The following is a 23,468-nucleotide window of genomic DNA, read 5'->3' as shown; positions in this document are numbered from 1 at the left end:
TACTATTTATTTAATGACATAGTTTTGGAGAGCTGGAGCTGAAGGTATATTCTCATAGAAATGACCATGATGCTCATAGGATCATAATATGGTCATTTAGTTGTTTAACACATGCATTTGTGTAATATTTTATGTATTGTTTTACACAGCATTTCAAAAGGTTTGAACTACCTAACCATAATGGCATCAGGAAACCTCTGGCATATGAGAAATAACTTTCTCTTTGGTTCAAGATGTTGGATGACCCGATTTTCAGCAGAAATCATCTTCAAATCAGTTTCATTTAGGCTTTTTGGTGTGAAGTGTCATAATGCAGACAGTGAGCCTTTGAAAAATGAGGACCTACTGAACAACTTACTTACTATGGGAGTAGATATTGACATGGCAAGGAAACGACAGCCTGGAGTTTTTCATAGGATGACTACCAATGAGCAGGACCTGAAGATGTTCCTTCTTTCCAAAGGAGCTAGCAAAGAAGTGATTGCTAGCATCATATCAAGATATCCACGAGCAATAACACGTACTCCCGAGAATCTTTCAGAACGGTGGGATCTGTGGAGAAAGATTGTGACATCAGATCTTGAAATTGTAAATATTTTGGAACGTTCTCCTGAATCCTTTTTTCGGTCCAGTAACAACCTAAACTTAGAGAATAATATAAAGTTCCTCTACTCAGTTGGATTGACCCGTAAATGCCTTTGTCGATTGTTGACCAATGCCCCTCGTACCTTCTCCAATAGTCTTGATCTGAATAAACAGATGGTTGAATTTTTGCAGGCAGCCGGTTTGTCATTGGGTCACAATGATCCCACAGATTTTGTCAGGAAGATAATTTTTAAAAACCCTTTTATCTTAATTCAGAGCACCAAGCGGGTCAAAGCTAACATTGAATTCTTACAGTCAACTTTCAATTTGAACAGTGAGGAACTGCTCGTTCTGATATGTGGTCCAGGAGCTGAAATCCTAGACCTTTCCAATGACTATGCCAGAAGAAGCTATGCAAACATCAAAGAGAAGCTGTTTTCTCTTGGATGTACTGAAGAAGAGGTACAGAAGTTTGTCTTAAGCTATCCAGATGTGATCTTCTTGGCAGAAAAAAAGTTTAATGATAAAATAGACTGCCTCATGGAAGAAAACATTAGCATTTCACAAATAATGGAAAATCCTCGGGTTTTGGATTCAAGCATAAGTACTTTAAAAAGTCGAATCAAAGAATTGGTAAATGCTGGCTGTAACTTGAGTACTTTAAACATCACTCTTCTATCTTGGAGTAAAAAAAGATATGAAGCTAAATTGAAAAAGTTAAGCAGATTGGCCTAAGGATGCCAATGTTTTTAATTCTTAGGAACTGTGAATATGTTATGCCACATTGCAAAAGAATTTTGCAGAAGTGATTAAGGGCCTTGAGATGGGGAGATTATCCTGAATTACTTGGGAGGGCCTAATACAATCGTAGGGGTCTTTAAAAGTTGAAGAGGGAGGCAAAAGAGGTCAGAGTGATCCTGTATAAGAAAGATGACTACTTTTGAAGGAAGTTAAAAGGTGGCTTTGAAGGAGGAAGACACCTTGAGCCAAGGATTGAAGGGGCCTGTAAAAAAAAATGGAAAAGGCAAGGAAACAGATTCTCCCTTAGAGTCCCCAGAAAGGAATGCAGCCTTGCTGGCACCTTTTTAGCCCATTGAGATCAATGTCAAACTTCTGATCCACAGAACCATAAGATAGTAAATTTGTGTTGTTTTAAACCACTGAGTCAGTGATAATTTGCTGAAGAAGCAAATAGATTAACATAGCAACTAAGTAGATGATTAGTTGCATTATAGGTGAAGTCACAAAATACAGTCCTTTAGTATTAAGTCTGTATTTCTTCCTAAGAGTAATTATATTTAAAAAATCTACCTACCCTTCTGGAATCGCTAATATTAGTGTTTATAAAGTCTTAAATGTGTGCATAAAAAACTAAATGTGAATAATAAAATCTAAATAAAGGAATATGTTTGCCTAATATAGTTTAAGGAAATGGTAATCATTTCTGTGCATTTTGTTGGCATTTCAGCTAATATTAAAGAGTAATTTTCAGAGGCATTGACTTAAAAATGACAAATCAGATAATGTCGGTATTTTCAAGATACAGTCTAGCTGTGACATAAACTGAAAGACATGAGACAAATTATATGACCTTAATTTTAATTATTTTCCAGAGGCATTTGTTTTCTAGATGTGGTTTTTGAATTAAATAACATAATGGTGCTCAACCTCTTAAACCTCATTTGCTATCAGTGATGCCTCAAAAAACCTTATTCCTACTATTGATAAAAACAGTATGTCTGCTTTTCTAAGGCCATTTATATATTCAACAATACTCTTATTATAATTATCTTTGGTTAACTATTTGATGGCAAGCATGGCATAATGTAGAAAGCAAGAGCTTTAGAGTGGTGTATCTGGGCACCATTCCTGAGTAACTTGGGTTAATGTTTTAAATTTACTGAACCTGTTTTTCTCATCTGTAACACTAGAAATTGACCTTCCAGAGTTGGTAGGAATCAAATGAAAATGCACCTCTAAGGTTTCTTGCACACAGTAATGATGCAATCAGTGATAGCTATAATAAAAAGATAGTATTTTAAAAAGCAGCTTTATACATAATTCACATATTCAATTTACCTATTTAAAGTCTGACACAGTTCAATTTATATATATATAGAGAGAGTTGTGCAACTTTATTTTCCATTGCTTATAATACATTTATAATTTATTGGAAAATTTATAAAGAAGATGAATTTCTTAAAGTTATGGAAGCTGAGAAATCCTAGGTTGAGGGGCCACATCTGGTGAGAGCCTTCTTGCTGGTGGGGACTGAACAGAGTCCTGAGGCGGCACAGTGTATCACATGGCGAGTGCTAATGTACTTAGGTCTCTTTTCCGCTTATAAAGCCACCAGTCCACTCCCGTGATAACCTATTCATTAATCCATTAATAGATTAATCAATTTCTGATGACATAGCCCTTATGATCCAGTCACCTCTTAAAGGCCCCACCTCAATACTGCCACATTGGGGATTAAATTTCAACATGAGTTTTGGAGGGGATGGATAGTCAAACCATAGCAGCAACCATCACCACAATCTAATTTTAGAATATGTTTGCAATCCTAACAGAAACCTTGTACCTGTTAGTGAATCCCCATTATTTCCCTCCATTTGTTCCCCCAGCCCTAAGCAAAAATGAATGTTTTCTGTGTCTATAAATTTGTTTATTCTGAGCATTTCATATAAATGGAATCATACAGTATGGTCTTTTGTGACTGGCTTCTTTCACTTAGCATATTTTCAAGGTTCATCCATGTAGCACACATTAGTATTTCATTTTTATTGGCAAGTAATATTCCATTGTATGGGTACAATAGTATTATTGGGAATACATTTTATTGTTATGGCTTAAAGTATTGATTTCTTAAGTCTTCTGAATTGTATGCGAGTGTTTTCTGAGGTATTGCTTTGGAATCTAACAAGCTCATAAGGGACTTGAAGGAGGTGGGTAGAAGAGATAATAGTTTATTGACATCAGCAGATCATAGGATTGTAGCTGTGCTGATGAGAAATGGTATAGCAACGATAGTTGCAAGTGGCCAGAGAGAATGTGGGTTGCACTGAAGTATAGTACAGCACTTGATCACTGGGCAGTAGGGGATGGGGGAAGGAAAACTTTGGAGAAACAAACAGATAATGCCTGTCAGGCACAATTAACATGTCGTACTTTAAGGTTTGAGTCTGATCAAGGGAGAGTCAATTCTTTTTTTTAAAAATAGAATTATAGAAATATTGGCCAGGTGTGTAATCCCAGCTCAGCTCACGCCTGTAATCCCAGCAATTTGGGAGGCTGAAGTGGGACGATTGCTTGAGCCCAGGAGTTCAAGACCAGCCTGGGTAATACTAGCAAGACATCATTGCTACTAGAAAAAAAAAAAAAGACCGGCCATAGTGGTGCGCACCTCTAGTCCTAGCTATTCAGAGGCTGAGGTGGAAGGATCACTTGAGCTCAGAAGTTTGAGATTGCAGTGTGCCACTGAACTCCAGCATGGGCAAGGATGAGACCCTGTCTCAAAAAATAAATTATAGAAATCTTCAGTAATATTTTGTCATGAGTGAAAAAATCCATGTTTATGATGGGAAAAGATAGAAAATAAACCCCCCAAAAGAAAATAACTATAATCTTATCTCAGAGGTCATTAACATTTTGGTGACTCTTCCTATTGTTTTTGTTGGTAGAAACATCCATACATGCATGTAATATGAGTAGATGAGTGGCATATATATTTGAAACAAACTATTTTATAATTTTTTTAGTGTAATAGATCCTGAACATACTAAGTATTCTTTAGTAACTAATTACAGAATCAAGTATTCACCTATAACATGATTTTTTAATGGCTGCATGAAATTCTGTTCTTTGGATAAACCATAATTTGTCACCATTGGTCAGAGTGAGTAAATTTTAGTACATTAGCAATTTTTTGAAAATCCTACCTAGATTATTTCAGTATTCCGTAGTGTTAATGCATACTACCATTTTTTAATCATTGGTATATTTTATAACTTAAAATTTTGGTGTAGAAAATATAAAGAGTGCTGCATTTTGCCATTCTCCAGATGTCAGATGGATCTGTAAAACTTCATTTTTTAATGGAAACCATTCTAAATTATTGCCATAAATTTGAGCACTTTCAAATAACTGCAAGAATTTGGATAATATCACAGATTAAAAAGAAAAAAAATGAGTTTCTTCCAGATGAACTTAGCAGGAAGGAATTTTAAAAGTGAATATTTATAGATGGGTTTATTGGGTTATTAAACTAGTAATTTCTCCCCTTAAATAATTTCTAAGGCTGGGTAGGTACATGGTCAATGGCTAAAGATCCAACAATATAGCTTTCCTATAAAAAAACAAAACCCTGACTACTGGCTCCTTGTTAGTCTGTAATGCCTCCTTACTTGCTACCATCTCGTGGAGATCCAGTAGAGAATGCAGAACCCTAGTCACAAACTTTGGTAATAGTCCATTGTTATACAGTTCAGGAAAAGTTTGGCACAAGCGAGGTAGAATAGCAGGATTGTATTGTTATTAGATTTTGAGAAGAAACAGAAGATACACTGATGGAATTTCATTTTCTGTCTCAGTTTCACTATTTTTCTGATCAGTATTTGGGATTTATTTGTCCTTAATAGAAATATTGTCTGAAGATTAATGAACTTTTGTACATGAATTTGTTAATTATGAACAATTTTAGTATGATGATATGCTAATTCTTTCATTTCCATTTTGAATATCCCAGTGCCACTTTTACCAGCTGTCAAGGTACCTTCAAATTCTGTCCACCATAATTTTCTTTCTTTTAAAAGTTTACCGTGGAAATGAATTTATTCTGTGGTAATAATCATTGTAAAAGTCTTTGAACAATACAAAGAAACAAAGTCTCAGCTAACCTATTTATCATGAGGTTGAAGAGATATCTTTTTATTCTTAGTTCACAAAGAGGTTTATTTATTTAAATCGGATGAAAGATGGTTTTTGAAAAAAAATCATTTAAAAATAATCTCTTAATCCTTTAATAAATGACAGTGGATTTCTGCATGCCACTTTTTGTTTTTACTGAAAACCTATGCCCTATTCAATTTACTAATATTTTACTTAGATTTTCATTAGTATTCATAAGGGAGATTGGTCTACAGATCCTACCTTTTATTATGAAAGTTTTGGTGCATTGTTTTTTTTTAATAGGGGAGGGAGATTGCCACTTTGTCAGGTTTTTGGATCAGGGCTGTGCTAGCCTCAAGATAATTTGAAAGCTTACTATTTTTTCCCTATGTTTTGGAACTGTTTGAAAACTGTGGAAATGATCATTTCTTTAAAGTTTGGCAGAACTTTGAAATTATGTGGGCCTGGTGTTTTGTTCAGGATAGATCTTTTACAACAATGGAAAGTTGTTGTAAAGGCTTATGTGAAAGCTTTTGACCTGTATCCTTTTGGCTGACAGCAATATAAAGCTCTCTCTTATTGTAGTTAATACATTTTGGTTTGAATTCTACATTGAAATTAACATTGCCATGCTTTATGTCTATTCAAATAATTGTACTTGTTCAAACAGCTTTACTTGGAGTAACCAAAAACTGGAAGTAACCCAATGGTCATTGGAACAACATGGAATGGAAAAGTACATTGTGATATATTTAGACAGTGGAATATTACTCACCAATACAAAATAATGAAATATTGATACATGCAATTACATGAGCAAATCTCAAAATATGCTGAATGAAAGAAGCTAAAGAGTAAAATCTTTATTATTCAATTTACATAAAATTCTAGACAGTACTCACTAATTTGTGGTGACAGAAAGCCGATCATTGGTTACTGAGATGGGGTGGGTGGATGAAGAAGGCCATGAAGAAAGGACTGCAAAAGACTACAGGGGAACTTTTGGGAGTGATGTATATATTCATCATCTTGATTGTGGTGATGGTTTTGTGAGTCAAAATGTATCAAATTATATGTTTTAAATATGTGCAGTTTAGTACACTTCAGTTATACCTCAGCAAAGCTGAGAAATCCATTCAACTGATTTGAAATGCCATCTTCATCTGATGCTAAGTTTCCATGTCTCTTGAGTGTGTTTCTAGGCTCTCTTCAACTCTACTAAACAAATATATTTGACTTTATGTTTCTACATTGATATAAATAATTAAACAGTATCTTTTCCGTAAAAGTGTTGGGAGACCTGGGAAGCCACCTGAAAAAAAATATTGATAGATTCGTATTCATACACCAGGATAAATTCCAAGTGGAACAGTCATGAGCTCCAAACCACTCAAGCCCCTGCCTTGGCCTTACACTTAACGACCTATACTTAAGTCAGGCCATGACATGAATTAAACACTGGTACTAATATCAGAATCTTTTTTATAGGGGGCTTCCTGGAACTTGACTGGGAGCTATGGGCTAGAATTTACCGAAAGCAGCTGACCCATGCTTTGCTTTTACTATTCCAGGAATGCAGATACAGTCTAACTTCCAGCTAGGCATGGTGGCTCGTGTCTGTATTCCTAGCTACTCGGGAGGCTGAGATGAGAGGATTCCTTGAGCCCAGGAGTTTGAGTCCAGCCTGGGCAACATAGGAAGCCACTATCTCTTAAAGAAAAAAAAAAAAAGTAGATTTTGACCTTTTTGTCACAAGAAAACAAAGGCTCTTATGAAATCCCATGCCCTGTTGAGCACTGGTTTATTTAATTAGTTAATGGATTGGATTTATGCTCTCACATAGCTACATATAGCCTCCGGAAAGTAGGCTGCAACCACCCAAGTTAGAGGCAATCCTTTTTTTTTTTTGCTTTCCTGCAGTTACGGAGAACTGATTGTCATGTTATACCCTAAATATCAACTAAAGTGTCTATGACAAAATTAGTGCAGTTAGGTCAGCATTATCCCTCTCTGTATGTTTGAATTTCTCTCTGTGACCTGCACAGCTACTTCAGAAGCCTTTCTCCTGAATGTAGCTTTATGTTTGCAATTCATATAAGTACAATACAGCTGGCTATAGCTTACTGTTTTAGCTGAATGTGATAAATTATTCACAGAATTAAAATTTAACTTAGTGTATGATAAAAACAAATATATAAATTATATATAACTGATTAAAAAGATTAAAATTAGGTCTTCATCTGTGTTTACTTGTGTGTAGAACTTCATGAACTGTAGGGGGAACTGTAGATAGAGGTTTTGCTGTACAGTTTTCTAAAGCCAATTAGCTCTAAATCTGGCTGATAATCCAGGCTGAATAAAGCGTCCTTTAAATGCCAAAAGAGGTTGGCACTGTGCCATTTTTTCTGTAGGTTCTGTCAGCCTTAAGCTGTAAGAAAATAAACAGATACTTTTGCATATATATATTTCCCTGTTAATGTCTGAAACTGTTTTCTTTTAATGGTTATTCTTTTTCCTTCCTTCCTTCCTTCCTTCCTTCCTTCCTTCCTTCCTTCCTTCCTTCCTTCCTTCCTTTCTCTCCCTCTCTTTGTCTCTTTCTTTTTCAAGTACCACTTTTTCATTTTTCATTGTCTTAGTTCTGAAATTACATTAGGGTGCTTTTTTCATTTTCATCTAAGTTTAACACTCTCTTCTTGTTTGTTACACAATGTTAATGCTTAAAAATATATAGCAATGTCTTTATACTTATTCAGTTACTACTGCCAAATCTTCTATTCTTATTTAATTTTCACCTTTCAACTTCTGTGGTGGTATTTGTTGTGTATTTGTACACAAAACCCAACAAAGTGGTATGTTCTCCACATGATAGCAACTGATCTTAAATTTTCATCTTTTTGGGGGTTTAGGAGTTTTTTTAAATAGAGATCCTAATTGTGACATCTGAAGTGAGGGAATCAGATTTTGTTGCGAGACTAAATGTTATATGCACATTATAAACTGTCCTTGATTTCTCCATCATTTAGAAAAAGTTGCAAACAAATGCATGTGCTCTTGGGTCTCTCATGGCATCTAATAGCTGCTTTAATGACCTTGCCCACTTAACTATGATTTGGTAAACAGTTCTATATCTGAGGATTGATATGTGAGGGAAAATGGTAGAATTCGAAAAAAGTAAAATAAATGCGGTATAAAGCACCATATGTACAAAGCATGCCCTAGATGTTATGGTGGCTACAAAAGAGGTTGAAATCTCTGCAGTTAAATGATGTTATGTCTTTATTGTCTGCATCATGCCCTAATCAAGTTGAATTCTGGTTCAAATTCTACCTGACATCTGAAGATTTGATAACAGATTCTGGAACAGATTTGTCATCAGATAGAGAAATTCTCTTCCTCTTCCTCTCCCTGTCCCCCAGGGTGAAGTTAGTACTTCTTTAGGTAAGTTTTGCCTTGTGCTCCTTTATTTTCTTCCCTAGAGTCAGTGAGCAAGGGTGACACCTTGGCAATGGCTTGGTCAACTAGGACCTTCAGAGAACCTAAGTACACCCTCTCCTCCTCTCCCAGTCAAACTGCTATTTATATAAAGACCACATTCTGAGTTACTGCCAACATTGATGCTGTTAGGAGCATGGAAGAGCTCAGTAGTAGCTTTGATAGTTTGTTGGTTTGTTTATAAAAATAGTATTTTTTTTCCTGATTGCAAAATAGTCATATAATTACCCAACATTGGAAAACACAGAAGAGTGCACACACAAAAAGTACTTATAATTCCGATACCCCTGAGATAGTACTTGTTAACATTATTTAATATAACTTTCTAGGTTTTTTTCCCCCATGCATGTATGTTTTGTGTAGAAAATAAATACCCATTTTCTGACTAAAATTAATTAAATTATTGAACACATTTGTTGAGCACTGACTATGCACTATTGCACTTGACACTGGATTCTTATGTAATAACTATTTTAAACCTGTTTTTATAAATATATGATCAGCATTCTTCCACATCACATATCATTTATGACTGGTCTTTACGTAAATTGGAGACTTGGCAAGCCTGGTCTACCGTGGTTAAGGGATGTGCCATTTGAGACCTATAGGGGAAAGACTGGCATTCCAGGACTCTTTGGGCTCAGGAGGTTACCATATAGAATTAATAGAGCTCAGAGCTTGTCCAGAGAATCCCATTTTCTTTCCATGTAGCATAATGGAACTTCCTGGAAAGGTTATCAAAGACTGATAGGACGTGCAGGTTTGTTACATAGGCAAATGTGTGCCTATCAACCCATCACCTAGGTATTAAGCCCCACATGTATTAGCTATTTGTCCTGATGCTCTTCCTTCCCCTACCCCTGCCGCAGCACGCTCCAGTGTGTGTTGTTCCACTCCCTGTGTCCATGTGTTCCCATTGTTCAGCTCCCACTTATAAGTGAGAACATGTGGTGTTTGATTTTCTGTTCCTGTGTCAGTTCGCTGAGGATAATGGCTTCCAGCTGCATCTATGTCCCTGCAAAGGACATGATCTCGTTCCTTTTTATGGCTGCATAGCATTCCATGGTATAACTATTTTAAGTGACAAAAATTATATTTTTTTATGGTGTACAACATGTTTTGATATATGTATACATTGTGGAATGGCCAAATCAAGCTTATTAAAATATGCCTTGTCTCACATACTTATCTTTTTTTGTGGTGAGAGCACTTAAAATCTACTTTCTTAGCAATTTTATTTTTCTTTCATTTTTTTTTTTTTTTTTTTGAGACAGGGTCTTACTCTGTTGCCTAGCTGGAGTGCAGTGGTGTGATCACAGCTCACTGCAGGCTCGACCTTCCTGTCTCAGGTGATCCTCCCACCTCAGCCTCCCGAGTAGCTGCGACTACAAGTATGCGCCACCACGCCCAGCTAATTCTTTGTAGTTTTTTGTAGAGACAGGGTTTCGCCATGTTGCCCAGGCTGGTCTCGAACTTCTGGGCTCCAGTGATCTGCCTGCTTTGGCCTCCCAAGGTGCTGGGATTACAGGCATGAGCCGCTGTGCCTGGTCAGCAATTTTCAAGTATATAACACATTATTATTAACTAGAGTCACCATGTTGTACAGTGGATCTCTTGGACTTATTCCTTCTGTCTAATTGAAATTTTGTATCCTTTGGCCAACATTTGCCCAATCCCTCCCCGATTCTACTCTCTGCTTCTGTGAGTTTGTATTTTTTAGATTGCACATGTAAGTGAGTTAATATATTTGTCTTTCAATGCCTGGCTTATTTCACTTAATATAGTGTCCTCCAGGTTCATCCATGTGGTTGCAAATGACAGAATTTCCTTCTTTTTAAGGCTGAATAGTAGTTGCTTGTGTATATATACCACATTTTTTTTTTTTATCTGTTCAGCTGTTGATGGACACTTAGATTGAGTCCATATCTTGGCTATTGTAAATAATGCTGCATGAGCACAAGAGTGAAGACATACTGATATCTTCTTTTTGATATACTGATTTCATTTCCTTTGGAAATAGCCAGTAGTGGGATTGCTAGATCATCAGAATGGACTTTAATTGCTCTTCTTGGGTTCTTTTCTTTTGCCTCTAACCTTTTCACTTCTAATTCCTACTCCTAAATATTCCTTTTTTTTTTTTTTTTTGAGATGGAGTCTTGCTTTATTGCCCAGGCTGGAGTACAGTGGTGTGATATTGGCTCACTGCAACTTCTGCCTCCCAGGTTCAAGTGATTCTCCTGCCTCAGCCTTCCAAGTAGCTGGGACTACAGGTGCTTGCCACCACACCCAGCTAACCTTTGTATTTTTAGTAGAGATGGGGTTTCACCATGTTGGCCAGGCTGGTCTTGAACTCCTGACCTCAGGTGATCCACCTGCCTTGGCCTCCCAAAGTGTTGGGATTACAGGTGTGAGCCACTGCGCCCAGCCCCTACTCCTAAATATTCTATACAGTGCCCCTAAAATAATTTTCTGACCAACAGTGGGTCTATATTGCTAGGCTGAGCAGACCTGGTCCCTCCTATCATGGAGCTTACAGTTTAGCGGAGGATAGAGCAATTATCAGCTAAATATACAAATAAGTAACTATAAATTGAGAAAAGTGTTACAAGGAAACAGTTCTGCATTGGAGAATGAAGGGCGGAAACAGACTGGCCAATCAGGAATGGCCTCTTAGCAAGCTAAAATGTAAGCTGAGACTTGAAGGATAAGAAGGAGATGGCCAATGAGTGAGGCAGAGCATTACAGACATAGGAAATGGTTAGTGTGAAGGCCCTACTGGGTATAAGTGTGGTATGTCTTAGAAATGGAAGAATGCCCAGTGCTTCTGGAGAATAGTAAGTGGTGGGGCAAAGCAGAATTTAGATGAAGTCATAAAGATGAGTGGGGATGTAGGGGGCTGGAATCATATTATATTACATGTAGGGCATCAAAGTCCATGAAAGGAAGATTGGATTTTAAGGACAATGAGAAAATCATTGAGACTTGTTAAGCAAATAGGAAAATATAATGGAATTTGCATTTAAAACAGAGTCCAGTAACTTGTGAGAAGAATCATTTGGAATGGGACAAGTGAGGAAACATGTAGATCAATAAGGAAGCCATTGTAGTAGTTCAGGCCAGAAATGATGGTGACTTGGATTAGGGTGGTGACAGTAGATTTGGGAAGAAGTTGATAGATACACTTGACAACAGCAGCATCCAATAGATTTATTTTGAGCCAGGAATACAAGCCATATGTATATTTTAATTTTTCTTGTAACCACATTAAAAAAGTAAAAAGGAAATAGGTGAAAGTAACTTAATAATTTAACCCGGTATATAAAAATGTTTTCACAAACGCATAATCAATATAAAATTTATTGAGCTATTTGACATTCTGTTTTTGTACTACATCTTCAAATCTGATGCATATTTTATGCTTAAAGCACACCTCAATTTGGGCCAGCCACCTTTCAAGCGCTCAGTTGCCATATATGGCTAATGACAGCCATATTGGACCGTACATCGTTATAGAATTTGGTGATGGATTGGATGTGAGGAATTTGGGAGAGGGAGGAATTAAGGATAACTCCTTGGTTTTCAGCTTAAGCAAGAAGTATGTGGCAGTACCTTTGGAGATGTAATAAATTGGAGGGAAAAGGTTTAGGATACAGGTAATAAAGCATATAGCTTTGGACATGTTAAACTTGGGATGTATGAAGAGACAAGAAGGATGATGGATGACCCTGACACCTCCTGTGGATTGTCTGGCAATGAGACATCACTGATGGCCTTTTTTCCTTTGGTGTGAGGGCCTGCACGTCATTACCCTTCTCAAAAAGATTTTCAGGTGTCATCAGCGCTGTTCCCACCACTGGCAGCAACCTTTTATGAGAACCAGGTGACCCAAATATAGTTTCTCTTTGCTCACAAAGTTCTGTGAAGACCAACAGCAATAGTAGGAAGGGTCATTCTGTTTGAGGATATACCAGTGGTGTGTCCAGTTGCATGCCGGCCCAACCATACCTCTCCACAGGATGGCTAGAGGACAAGAGACCCGTGCAACCTGCAGACTTTCTGCCTGTGAGTTAGCTCTATTGTGTTCTAAGTGATGCTTGCTGGTATCTGTCAGAATCCCTTTTCTGGACAAGATGCAGGTGGGACATTCAAGTAGACATGTCAAAGAAGCCATTTAGATATATGAGTAGAGTTTAGAGGAGACTTTGAGGTAGAACTATTAACTTCTGGGATTAATGGCATAAGAATGATAATTAAAATTTTGAGAATGCTTTAGAGGAGGAACAGACAAGAGAGTCTAGGACCCAGCCTTAAGTTCTCCAACATTTGGAGGTTGAGTGGAAAAAAAAAGCTGGGAATGGATGGAGTTGTGGAAGCTAGGAGAGGATAGTATTTCAGGAAGGAAGCAGTGGTCAACTGTGGTGATACTGTGGTGAAAAGATGAATAGGCGTTCTATGGAAGTTTCACTGTTCCCTTGTGATGAAATGCAAGCTCTCCACCATCTGCCTCCCGTCTACCACCTTCCTTAAACTTTTTATGATTTTTGTTTCTGTTTCCCTAAACCGAAACCTGTTTTTCTTGCTTCCACCCCCAACTTGAGCTATTTTCTTGTGCTTTTCCCCACCTCCAATTCTAACATAGTGCTTTTGTGTGTGTGTGTGTGTGTTTTTTAATCTTCAAACCTTCTCTCAAATTGTTTCATGTAGTGTATATGGAATAACCACTGTTTGGTTTGCTGTATAGCACCCATCTGCTGTACTTATTTGGATACCTATGTTGATCATGTTTTTGATGTCCAAGGATAAGAATTTTGAATATAAGGCTTATATCTATGCTACATGTACTAAGTGGTTAGCATAATGCATTTATTCACTGCTGGATCCTAATTATTAATCTAAATTCTAAAGGGGTTTATCAATAATAATTAACAATAAATTAATAATAAAGATTGGCAAAATTAGATTAACAGCTTGGTGGCAATGCTATGTTTTAGACTAGTGTTGCCCAACAGAACTTTCTGCAGTGGTGAAAATTTCTCTCTGTTCTATCCAGTAGATAGCCATTAGCCTCATGTAGTTATTGAGTACTTGAAATGTGGTTAATGAGGAACTGAATTTTAATGAAAAAAAAAAAAACTAAATTAGTTAGAATTAAAATTTAAATAACCACATGTGGCTAGTGACTACTGTATTGGAAAGCACAGCTTTGGACAACATGATCTGTTAATATAGCTTCTCTGTTGCTTGAGTTTGGGCATAATAGGACCATGCTGATGCTTGATAACCACATGCAGATGACAGACTTTTTTTTTTTTTTTTTAGGTCCTTGGTAGCCCTGAGATTTCTATATTCTATTAATAAAGCAGCCCTGAAATTTTTGTGCTCAGTTTACATATGTCCTTTACATCTGAAAGTCTGCTCAGGAACTATTTGAAGCAGTGGTTCTAAAATCTGATCAGTCAGATCATTACAATCACCTAGTGAGCTGTCGCCTAGTTATTTCCCTGTTACAGGGAATTTTTCACTGTCTGCCTCTTCATAGGCTTTAGCTTGCTGTCATGTGGCCCATCTAGACTCTTAGACTCTGATTTCGTTTCTTTTCTTCCGTCTTTCACCACTCTTCAAGACACCAGAGGACAATGCCAAAATTCCTGTTGTTAGTCGATCTCGAACATTTAAAATCATCATTGCCTAAACAACTTCCCATCTAAATTATGCCTAGAGGATCTCCACAATAGCCCAAAATAGCCAAAAATGCTCAGTAAAGTGTCTTCACAAATAAGGGGCAGTCTTTTCCTTAGAGGTATTCTGGTCCTTGAAGGCCATGTGGCTGAAACGGAAACCAACATTGATAAATTTTTTCTTTCCATTGGACAAATTTCAGTCCTTTTTTTGAGGCACTTTCTGCTGCATTTGATACTGTTAAAATAGGAAATTACTGCTTATGGAATATAGTTCTGAAGGTACAAACAAATTTAGAATGCAAAGTAAATCTCCCCCACTCCTGTACTCACCTAATTTATCTTTCCATAGACTATCTCTGAGAGGCCCCACAATAAATTAATATATTTTCCTCGCAGAGATATTCTGTTTATATAAGACATATGTACATATATGTTCCTGTATTGTTAAACCTACATTGTAGCATAAAATATATACTGTTGTTTTCACTTGCTTTTTTATAGTTTAGGGATCATTCTTTGTCAGTACACAAGGAGCTGCTTCATTCTTTTTAATGGCTGCATAGTACTCTTGTATGAGTGTACCAAAATTTATTTAACTAGGCCTAATTGATGAGCATTTAATCTGTTATTAAATTACTATTATATATTGTTAAATAACACATTATAAAATTGCTGTTAAAATAATCCCTGCAAGAATATATTTATTTTCATATCATTTTTCACATGTACAAAATAGCTATAGGACATAGTCTTAGAAATATAATAGGTCAAAAGATATGTACATTGAAGTTTTGATATATACTGCCAAACTATCTTCCATTGATACTATACCAATTGTACATCTACTAATAATGTATGAAGATGCTTTTTTCTCCTTCACCAATGGCAGATTTTAAATTTTTTGATACTTGCCAACCTGATAGGTAAAGTTAGTATCTCCTAACTTCAATTTGCATTTAATTTACTGTGAATGAGATTGAGTATTTAAAAAATATGTTTAAAGCCTCATATTTTTTTTATCTCTAAATTGTCTTTTTATGCCTATTGCCCATTTTACCCCTAATTGAGCTATTTGTCTTTTTGCAGGAGCTCTTTATATTTTGAGGAAATTAGCCCATTGACTGTAATAATGCTGTAACTTTTCCACCTAAATTTTAACTTTTAACTTGTTTAATGGCATTTTTTGGCCATGCAGAATATTTTAATTTGCATATGTTTGGACTTATTTATCTTTTCTTTCCTGGTTTAGAAAGACTTTTCCATTCTGATGTTATAAAATAATGTACCCGTATTTTCTTCTAGTAGTTTTATGATGAAAAAATTCAAATGTGATATATCTCAACATTAAATAATCTTTTTCTGTCCACTGAGAAATACTTGTTTTATTTCTTTTCTTTTCTTTTTTTTTTTTTTGGGACAAAGTCTTGCACTGTTGCCCAGGCTGGAGTGCAGTGGCACGATCTCAGCTCCCTGTAACCTCCACCTCCCGGGTTCAAGTGATTCTCCTGCCTCAGCCTCCTGAGTAGCTGGGATTACAGGCGCCCACCACTATGCCTGGCTAATTTTTGTATTTTTAGTAGAGACGGGGTTTCACCATGTTGGCCAGGCTGGTCTTGAACTCCTGACCTCGTGATCCACCTGCCTCAGCCTCCCAAAGTGCTGGGATTACAGGTGTAAGCCACCATGCCTGGCCTATTTGTTTTATTTCTGGACTCTATCTGTGGTACCACATTGTTTCCATTTATTCAAGTGTATGTGTGTGTGAGTGTGACCTGCAGTAGTAGCATTTTAAAGCTTTTCTTTACATAGCTCTGGCATATTTCTTGCTAAATTTATTACTAGGTATTTTTATCTTATTGTTGCTATTGTAAATAAGGTATTTTATCCCACTGTATTTTGTAACTGGCTGTTTGTATACAAGAAGGCTGTTCATTTTATGTTACAGTTTTTTACCCATTCCTTTTTCTAATCTAATTATTATGTCAGCTGATACTTCTATAACAATAGCATTAACAATGTAATTATATTATTAATAGACATTCTTTTCCTAACTTTAACAGAAATGTGTATAAATGAAATTGAGACAAAAAAAAAACCATACAAAGGATCAAGAAAACAAAAATTTTGTTCTTTGTGTTGGGTAAGCAAAATTGATAGACCACAGAGTTAGGGTAATGGCTTCCAGCTCCAATATGGTAGTTCTGTTTTTAGTTCTTTGAGAAATCTCCATACTGTTTTCATAGGAGTTGAACTAATTGACATTCCCACCAGTGGTGTGTATGTGTTCCCTTTTCTGTGCGTCCTTGCCAATATCTGCTTTTTTTTTGATTTTTTAATAATTGCCATTCTGACAGATGTGAGATGATATCTGATTGTGGTTTTAATTTGTGTTTCTCTGATGATTAGTGATGGTGAGCCTTTTTTTTCATATATTTATTGGTTACTTATATATCCTCTTTGAGAAGTGTCTGTTCATGTCCTTTTAACCCCTCTTTTAATGGGATTGTTTTTTTCTTGTTGATTTGCTCCTTACAGATTATGGGTACTTTTCCTTTGTCAGATGCATAGTTTGTGAATATTTTCTCCCATTCTGTAGGTTACTTGTTTTCTCTGTTGATAGTTTCTTTTGCTGTGCAGAATCTCTTTAGTTCAATTAGGTCTCATTTGTCTATATTTATTTCTGTTGCATTTGCGTTTAAGACCTTAGTCATAGATTCTTTGCCTAGGCCAATGTTTAGAAGAGTTTTTCCTAGATTTTCTTCTAGATTTTTATAGTTTCACATCTTACATTTAAGTCTTTAATATATCGAGTTAATTTTTGTATATGGTGAGAGATGGGGGTTCAGTTTGATTCTTCTGCCTATGAGAAGCTAGTTTTCCCAGCACCATTTATTGAATAAGGTGTCCTTTCCACATTGTTTATTTTTGTCAACTTTTTTGAAGATCAGTTGGTTGTAGGTTTATTTCTGTGTTCTCTAGTCTGTTCCATTGGTCTATGTGTCTGTTTTTGTACCAGTACCATGCTGTTTTGGTTACTATAGCTGGTAGTATAGTTTGAAGTCAGGTAATGTAATGCCTACAGCTTTGTTCTTTTTGCTTAAGATTGCTTTGGCTTGGTATCTCTTTTGGGGTCACATAAATTTTAGAATTATTTCTTCTAACTCCGTGAAAAATAATGCTGGTAATTTGATAGGAATTGCATTGAATCTGTAGATTGCTTTGGGAAGTCATTTTATTGATACTGATGATTCCAATCCATAAGAATTGGGATGTTTTTCCATTTGTTTGTTTCACCTATGATTTCTTTCATCAGTGTTTTATAATTCTCATTGTAGAGGTGTTTCACCTCCTTTGGTAAATATATTCCTAGGGTTTTTTTTTTTTGGGTGCTATTAGAAATGGGATTGAGTTCGTGATTTGGATCTAAGCTTGAGAGTTATAGTGTATAGGAATGCAACGGATTTTTATGCATTAATCTTACATCCTGAAACTTTACTGAAGTTATCAGGTCTAGGAGTCTTTTGAAGAAATCTTTAAGATTTTCTGGGTATGAGATCATGTCATCAGCCAACAAAAATAGTTTGACTGCCTCTTTTCCAATTTGGATATCTTTTATTTCTTTCTCTTGCTTGATTGCTGTGGCCAGGAGTTCTAGTACTCTGTTTAGTAGGAGTGATGAGAATGGATATCCTTGTTCTGTTCCAGTTCTTAGGGGAAATGCTTTCAGTTTTTCCTCATTCAGTATAATGTTGGCTGTGGGTTTTTCATATATCTTATTATTTTAAGGTATGTTCCTTCAATGCATAGTTTGTTGAGGGTTTTTATCATGAAGAGATGTTGGATTTTTTTTTAATTCTTTTTTTTGCACACAAAACAATAAACATTTTCTAAAAGTACATACAAACAAAAAGATGCATATCAAACATATTAGGAAGGTTGCCCATGGGAAGACAGGGAATAGAAATGGGGGGTGGGAATTAAAGAAAATAAATGAGAGAGGGACTTTGTATGGATCAATGATAATAACTCAATCCTCTATTTGACAAAGAAGAAGGAGAAGGAAGAGGAAGAAAAAGAAAGTGGGATAAAGGATCATAAAGGGAGGAAAATAGAAAAAGTTAGAGTACGACTCCAGGGTAGACCTGTTTTGTTGTCGCTTGATTGGTTGGTTGGTTTGTCAGTTGTATTTTTCATATGTTTCGCCATGTTGGCCAGGCTGGTCTCAAACTCCTAGCCTCAAGTGATCCACCCGCCTCGGCCTCCCAGAGTACTGGGACTACAGGCGTGAGCCACCACGTCTAGCCCCCACATTGCTTCTGGCCTCTGTGGTAGACCTCCCAGACGAGGCGGCCAGGCAGAGGCGCTCCCCACATCCCAGACGGGGCGGCCAGGCAGAGGTGCTCCTCACTTCGCAGACGGGGCGGCTACACAGAGGCGCTCCTCACTTCCCAGACGGGGCGGCCGCGCAGAGGCGCTCCTCACTTCCCAGACGGGGTGGCCGCGCAGAGGCGCTCCTCACTTCCCAGACGGGGTGGCTGGGCAGAGGCTCTCCTCACTTCCCAGACGGGGCGGCCATGCAGAGGCGCTCCTCACATCCCAGAAGGGCGGCGGGCAGAGGAGGCGCCCAGAGGCGCTCCTCACTTCTTCCCAGACGGGGTGGCCGGGCAGAGGCGCTCCTCACTTCCCGGACGGGGCGGCCGGGCAGAGGCGCTCCTCACATCCCAGACGATGGATGGCTGGGCAGAGGCGCTCCTCACTTCCCAGACGGGGCAGCCGGGCAGAGGCGCTCCTCACTTCCCAGACGGGGCGGCCGGGCAGAGGCGCTCCTCACTTCCCAGACGGGGCGGCCGGGCAGAGTCGCTCCTCACTTCTTCCCAGATGGGGTGGCCGGGTAGAGATGCTCCTCACTTCCTAGACGGGGTGGCGGCTGGGCAGAGGGGCTCCTCACATCCCAGATGATGGGTGGCCAGGCAGAGGCGCTCCTCACTTCCCAGACAGGGCGGCCAGGCAGAGGCGCTCCTCACTTCCCAGACGGGGCGGCCGGGCAGAGGCGCTCCTCAGTTCCCAGACGGGGCGGCCGGGCAGAGGCGCTCCTCACTTCCCAGACAGGGCGGCCGGGCAGAGGCGCTCCTCACTTCTTCCCAGATGGGGCGGCCGGGCAGAGGCGCTCCTCACTTCCCAGATGGGGTGGCGGCCAGACAGAGTCGCTCCTCACATCCCAGACGATGGGCAGCCAGGCAGAGACGTTCCTCACTTCCTAGACGGGGTGGAGGCTGGGCAGAGGCGCTCCTCACCTCCCAGACGGGGCGGCTGGGAAGAGGAGCTCCTCATAACCCAGACGATGGGCGGCCAGGCAGAGATGCTCCCCACCTCCCAGATGGGGCGGCGGCCAGGCAGAGGCTGCAATCCCAGCACCCTGGAAGGGCAAGGCAGGTGGCTGGGAGGTGAAGGCTGCAGCGAGACAAGACCATGCCACCGCACTCCAGCCCGGGCAACACCGAGCACCCAGTGAGCGAGGCTCCGTCTGCAGTCCCAGCACCTCAGGAGGCCGAGGCGGGCAGACCATTCGAGGTCAGGAGCTGGAGACAGGCCTGGCCGACATGGCGAAACCGCGCCTGCAGCCAAAGGATAAAAACCAGGGAGGGGTGGTGGCGCGTGCCGGCAATCGCAGGCAGCCCGCAGGCCAGGGCAGGAGAATCACGGGAGCCTGCAGCGAGCCGAGTGTACTCCAGCCTGGGCCACAGAGGGAAGAAAAGAAAGAAGAAGAAAGCAAGGAGGAAGGAAGGAAGGGAGATGTTGGATTTTATCAAATGCTTTTTCTGTGTCTATTGAGATGATCATATGGTTTTTGTTTTTAATTCTGTTTATGTGTTGAAATACATTGATTGATTTGTGTATGATGAACCATTCTTGCATTTCTGGGATAAAACCCACTTGATCATGATTAATTATCTTTTTGATGTGCTGCTGAATTTGGTTTGCTAGTATTTTGTTGAGGATTTTTGCATCTGTGTTCATCAGGACTACCAGCGTATAGTTTGTTGTTATTGTTGTGTCCTTGTCCGGTTTTGGTATCAGGATGATACTGATTTAATAGAACAAGTTAGGGAGGAATTCTTCCTCCTTGATTTTTTGGAATAGTTTCAGTAAGCTCTTCTTTGTATGTCTGGTAGAATTTGGCCATGAATCTGTCTGGTTTGGGGCTTTTTTGGTTTGGTAGATTTTTTATTACTGATTTGATTTCATAACTTGTAACTTGTCTGTTCAGGATTTCAATTCCTTTCTGGCTTAATCTTGGGAAATTATGTGTTTCTAGGAATTTATTCATTTCTTTTAGGTTTTCTAGTTTGTGTGCATAGATATGTTCCTAGACGTCTCTGAGGATCAGTTGTAATGTCACCTTTATCATTTCTGATTGTGCTTATTTGAATGTTCTCTCTTTTTTTCTTGGTTAATTTAGCGAGTGGCCTATTAATTTTGTTTATCTTTTCAAAGAACCAAGCTTTTGTTTTGTCGGTCTTTTGTATGTTTTTTTTTTTTTTTCTTTTTGGTCTCAATTTCATTTAGTTCTGCTCTGATTTTGTTATTTCTTTTCTTTATTTTTTTTTCTTTTTCTTTTATTTTATTATTTAAGTTTTAGGGTACATGTGCACAATACGCAGGTTTGTTACATATGTATACATGTGCCATGTTGGTGTGCTGCACCCATTAACTCGTCATTTAGCATTAGGTATATCTCCTCATGCTATCCCTCCCCCCTACCCCCACCCCACAACAATCCCTGGAGTGTGATGTTCCCCTTCTTGTGTCCATGTGTTCTCATTGTTCAATTCCCACCTATGAGTGAGAACATGCGGTGTTTGGTTTTTTGTCCTTGCGATAGTTTACTGAGAATGATGATTTTCGTTTCATCCATGTCCCTACAAAGGACATGAACTCATCATTTTTTATGGCTGCATAGTATTCCATGGTGTATATGTGCCACATTTTCTTAATCCAGTCTATCATTGTTGGACATTTGGCTTGGTTCCAAGTCTTTGCTATTGTGAATAGTGCTGCAATAAACATACGTGTGCATGTGTCTTTATAGCAGCATGATTTATAATCCTTTGGATATATACCCAGTAATGGGATGGCTGCATCAAATGGTATTTCTAGTTCTAGATCCCTGAGGAATCGCCACACTGACTTCCACAATGGTTGAACTAGTTTACAGTCCCACCAACAGTGTAAAAGTGTTCCTATTTCTCCACATCCTCTCCAGCACCTGTTGTTTCCTGACTTTTTAATGATGGCCATTCTAACTGGTGTGAGATGGTATCTCCTTGTGGTTTTGATTTGCATTTCTCTGATGGCCAGTGATGATGAGCATTTCTTCATATGTTTTTTGGCTGCATACATGTCTTCTTTTGAGAAGTGTCTGTTCATGTCCTTCTTCCACTTTTTGATGGGGTTGTTTGTTTTTTTCTTGGAAATTTGTTTGAGTTCATTGTAGATTCTGGATATTAGTCCTTTGTCAGATGAGTAGGTTGTGAAAATTTTCTCCCATTTTGTAGGTTGCCTGTTCACTCTGATGGTAGTTTCTTTTGCTGTGCAGAAGCTCTTTAGTTTAATTAGATCCCATTTGTCAATTTTGGCTTTTGTTGCCATTGCTTTTGGTGTTTTAGACATGAAGTCCTTGCCCATGCCTATGTCCTGAATGGTAATGCCTAGGTTTTCTTCTAGAGTTTTTATGGTTTTAGGTCTAACATGTAAGTCTTTAATCCATCTTGAATTAATTTTTGTATAAGGTGTAAGGAAGGGATCCAGTTTCAGCTTTCTACATATGGCTAGCCAGTTTTCCCAGCACCATTTATTAAATGGGGAATCCTTTCCCCATTTCTTGTTTTTGTCAGGTTTGACAAAGATCAGATAGTTGTAGATATGCGGCATCATTTCTGAGGGCTCTGTTCTGTTCCATTGATCTATATCTCTGTTTTGGTACCAGTACCATGCTGTTTTGGTTACTGTGGGCTTATAGTATAGTTTGAAGTCAGGTAGCGTGATGCCTCCAGCTTTGTTCTTTTGGCTTAGGATTGACTTGGCGATGCGGGCTCTTTTTTGGTTCCATATGAACTTTAAAGTAGTTTTTTCCAATTCTGTGAAGAAAGTCATTGGTAGCTTGATGGAGATGGCATTGAATCTATAAATTACCTTGGGCAGTAAGGCCATTTTCACGATACTGATTCTTCTTACCCATGAGCATGGAATGTTCTTCCATTTGTTTGTATCCTCTTTTATTTCATTGAGCAGTGGTTTGTAGTTCTCCTTGAAGAGGTCCTTCACGTCCCTTGTAAGTTGGATTCCTAGGTATTTTATTCTCTTTGTAGCAATTGTGAATGGGAGTTCACTCATGATTTGGCTCTCTGTTTGTCTGTGATTGGTGTACAAGAATGCTTGTGATTTTTGTACATTGACTTTGTATCCTGAGACTTTGCTGAAGTTGCTTATCAGCTTAAGGAGATTTTGGGCTGAGACAATGGGGTTTTCTGGATATACAATCATGTCATCTGCAAACAGGGACAATTTGACTTCCTCTTTTCCTAATTGAATACCCTTTATTTCCTTTTCCTGTCTAATTGCCCTGGCCAGAACTTCCAACACTGTGTTGAATAGGAATGGTGAGAGAGGGCATCCCTGTCTCGTGCCTGTTTTCAAAGGGAATGCTTCCAGTTTTTGCCCATTCAGTACGATATTGGCTGTGGGTTTGTCATAGATAGCTCTTATTATTTTGAGATATGTCCCATCAATACCTAATTCATTGAGAGTTTTTAGCATGAA

The 23,468-nt window shown here is 38.4% G+C and overlaps 1 protein-coding gene across 13 annotated transcripts in view; it reads left to right on the top strand.

Moving 5' to 3' along the window:
- The window catches only part of MTERF1 (mitochondrial transcription termination factor 1), a 367,985-nt gene that overhangs the window by 5,835 nt on the left and 338,682 nt on the right, over window positions 1–23,468 (top strand). For 6 of the 13 annotated variants that reach the window (XM_012510242.2, XM_003252407.4, XM_030822059.1 and 3 more), the window contains one exon: window positions 150–2,006. The exons of 5 other annotated variants lie outside the window; for them this stretch is intronic. In XM_012510242.2, coding sequence (XP_012365696.1) covers window positions 150–1,320 — 1,171 coding nt within the window. In that variant the 3' untranslated portion in view covers window positions 1,321–2,006. Of the gene's footprint in view, window positions 1–149; window positions 2,018–23,468 lie in introns of those variants that run through there. 2 more of the 13 variants (XM_003252406.3, XM_012510243.2) reach the window with 1 other exon arrangement.

Source organism: Nomascus leucogenys, chromosome 11 (assembly GCF_006542625.1).
Source record: "Nomascus leucogenys isolate Asia chromosome 11, Asia_NLE_v1, whole genome shotgun sequence".
Taxonomy (NCBI): Eukaryota; Metazoa; Chordata; class Mammalia; order Primates; family Hylobatidae; genus Nomascus; species Nomascus leucogenys.
Note: the sequence above shows the minus strand (reverse complement) of the source record. Positions and strands in the feature narration are given on the sequence as shown.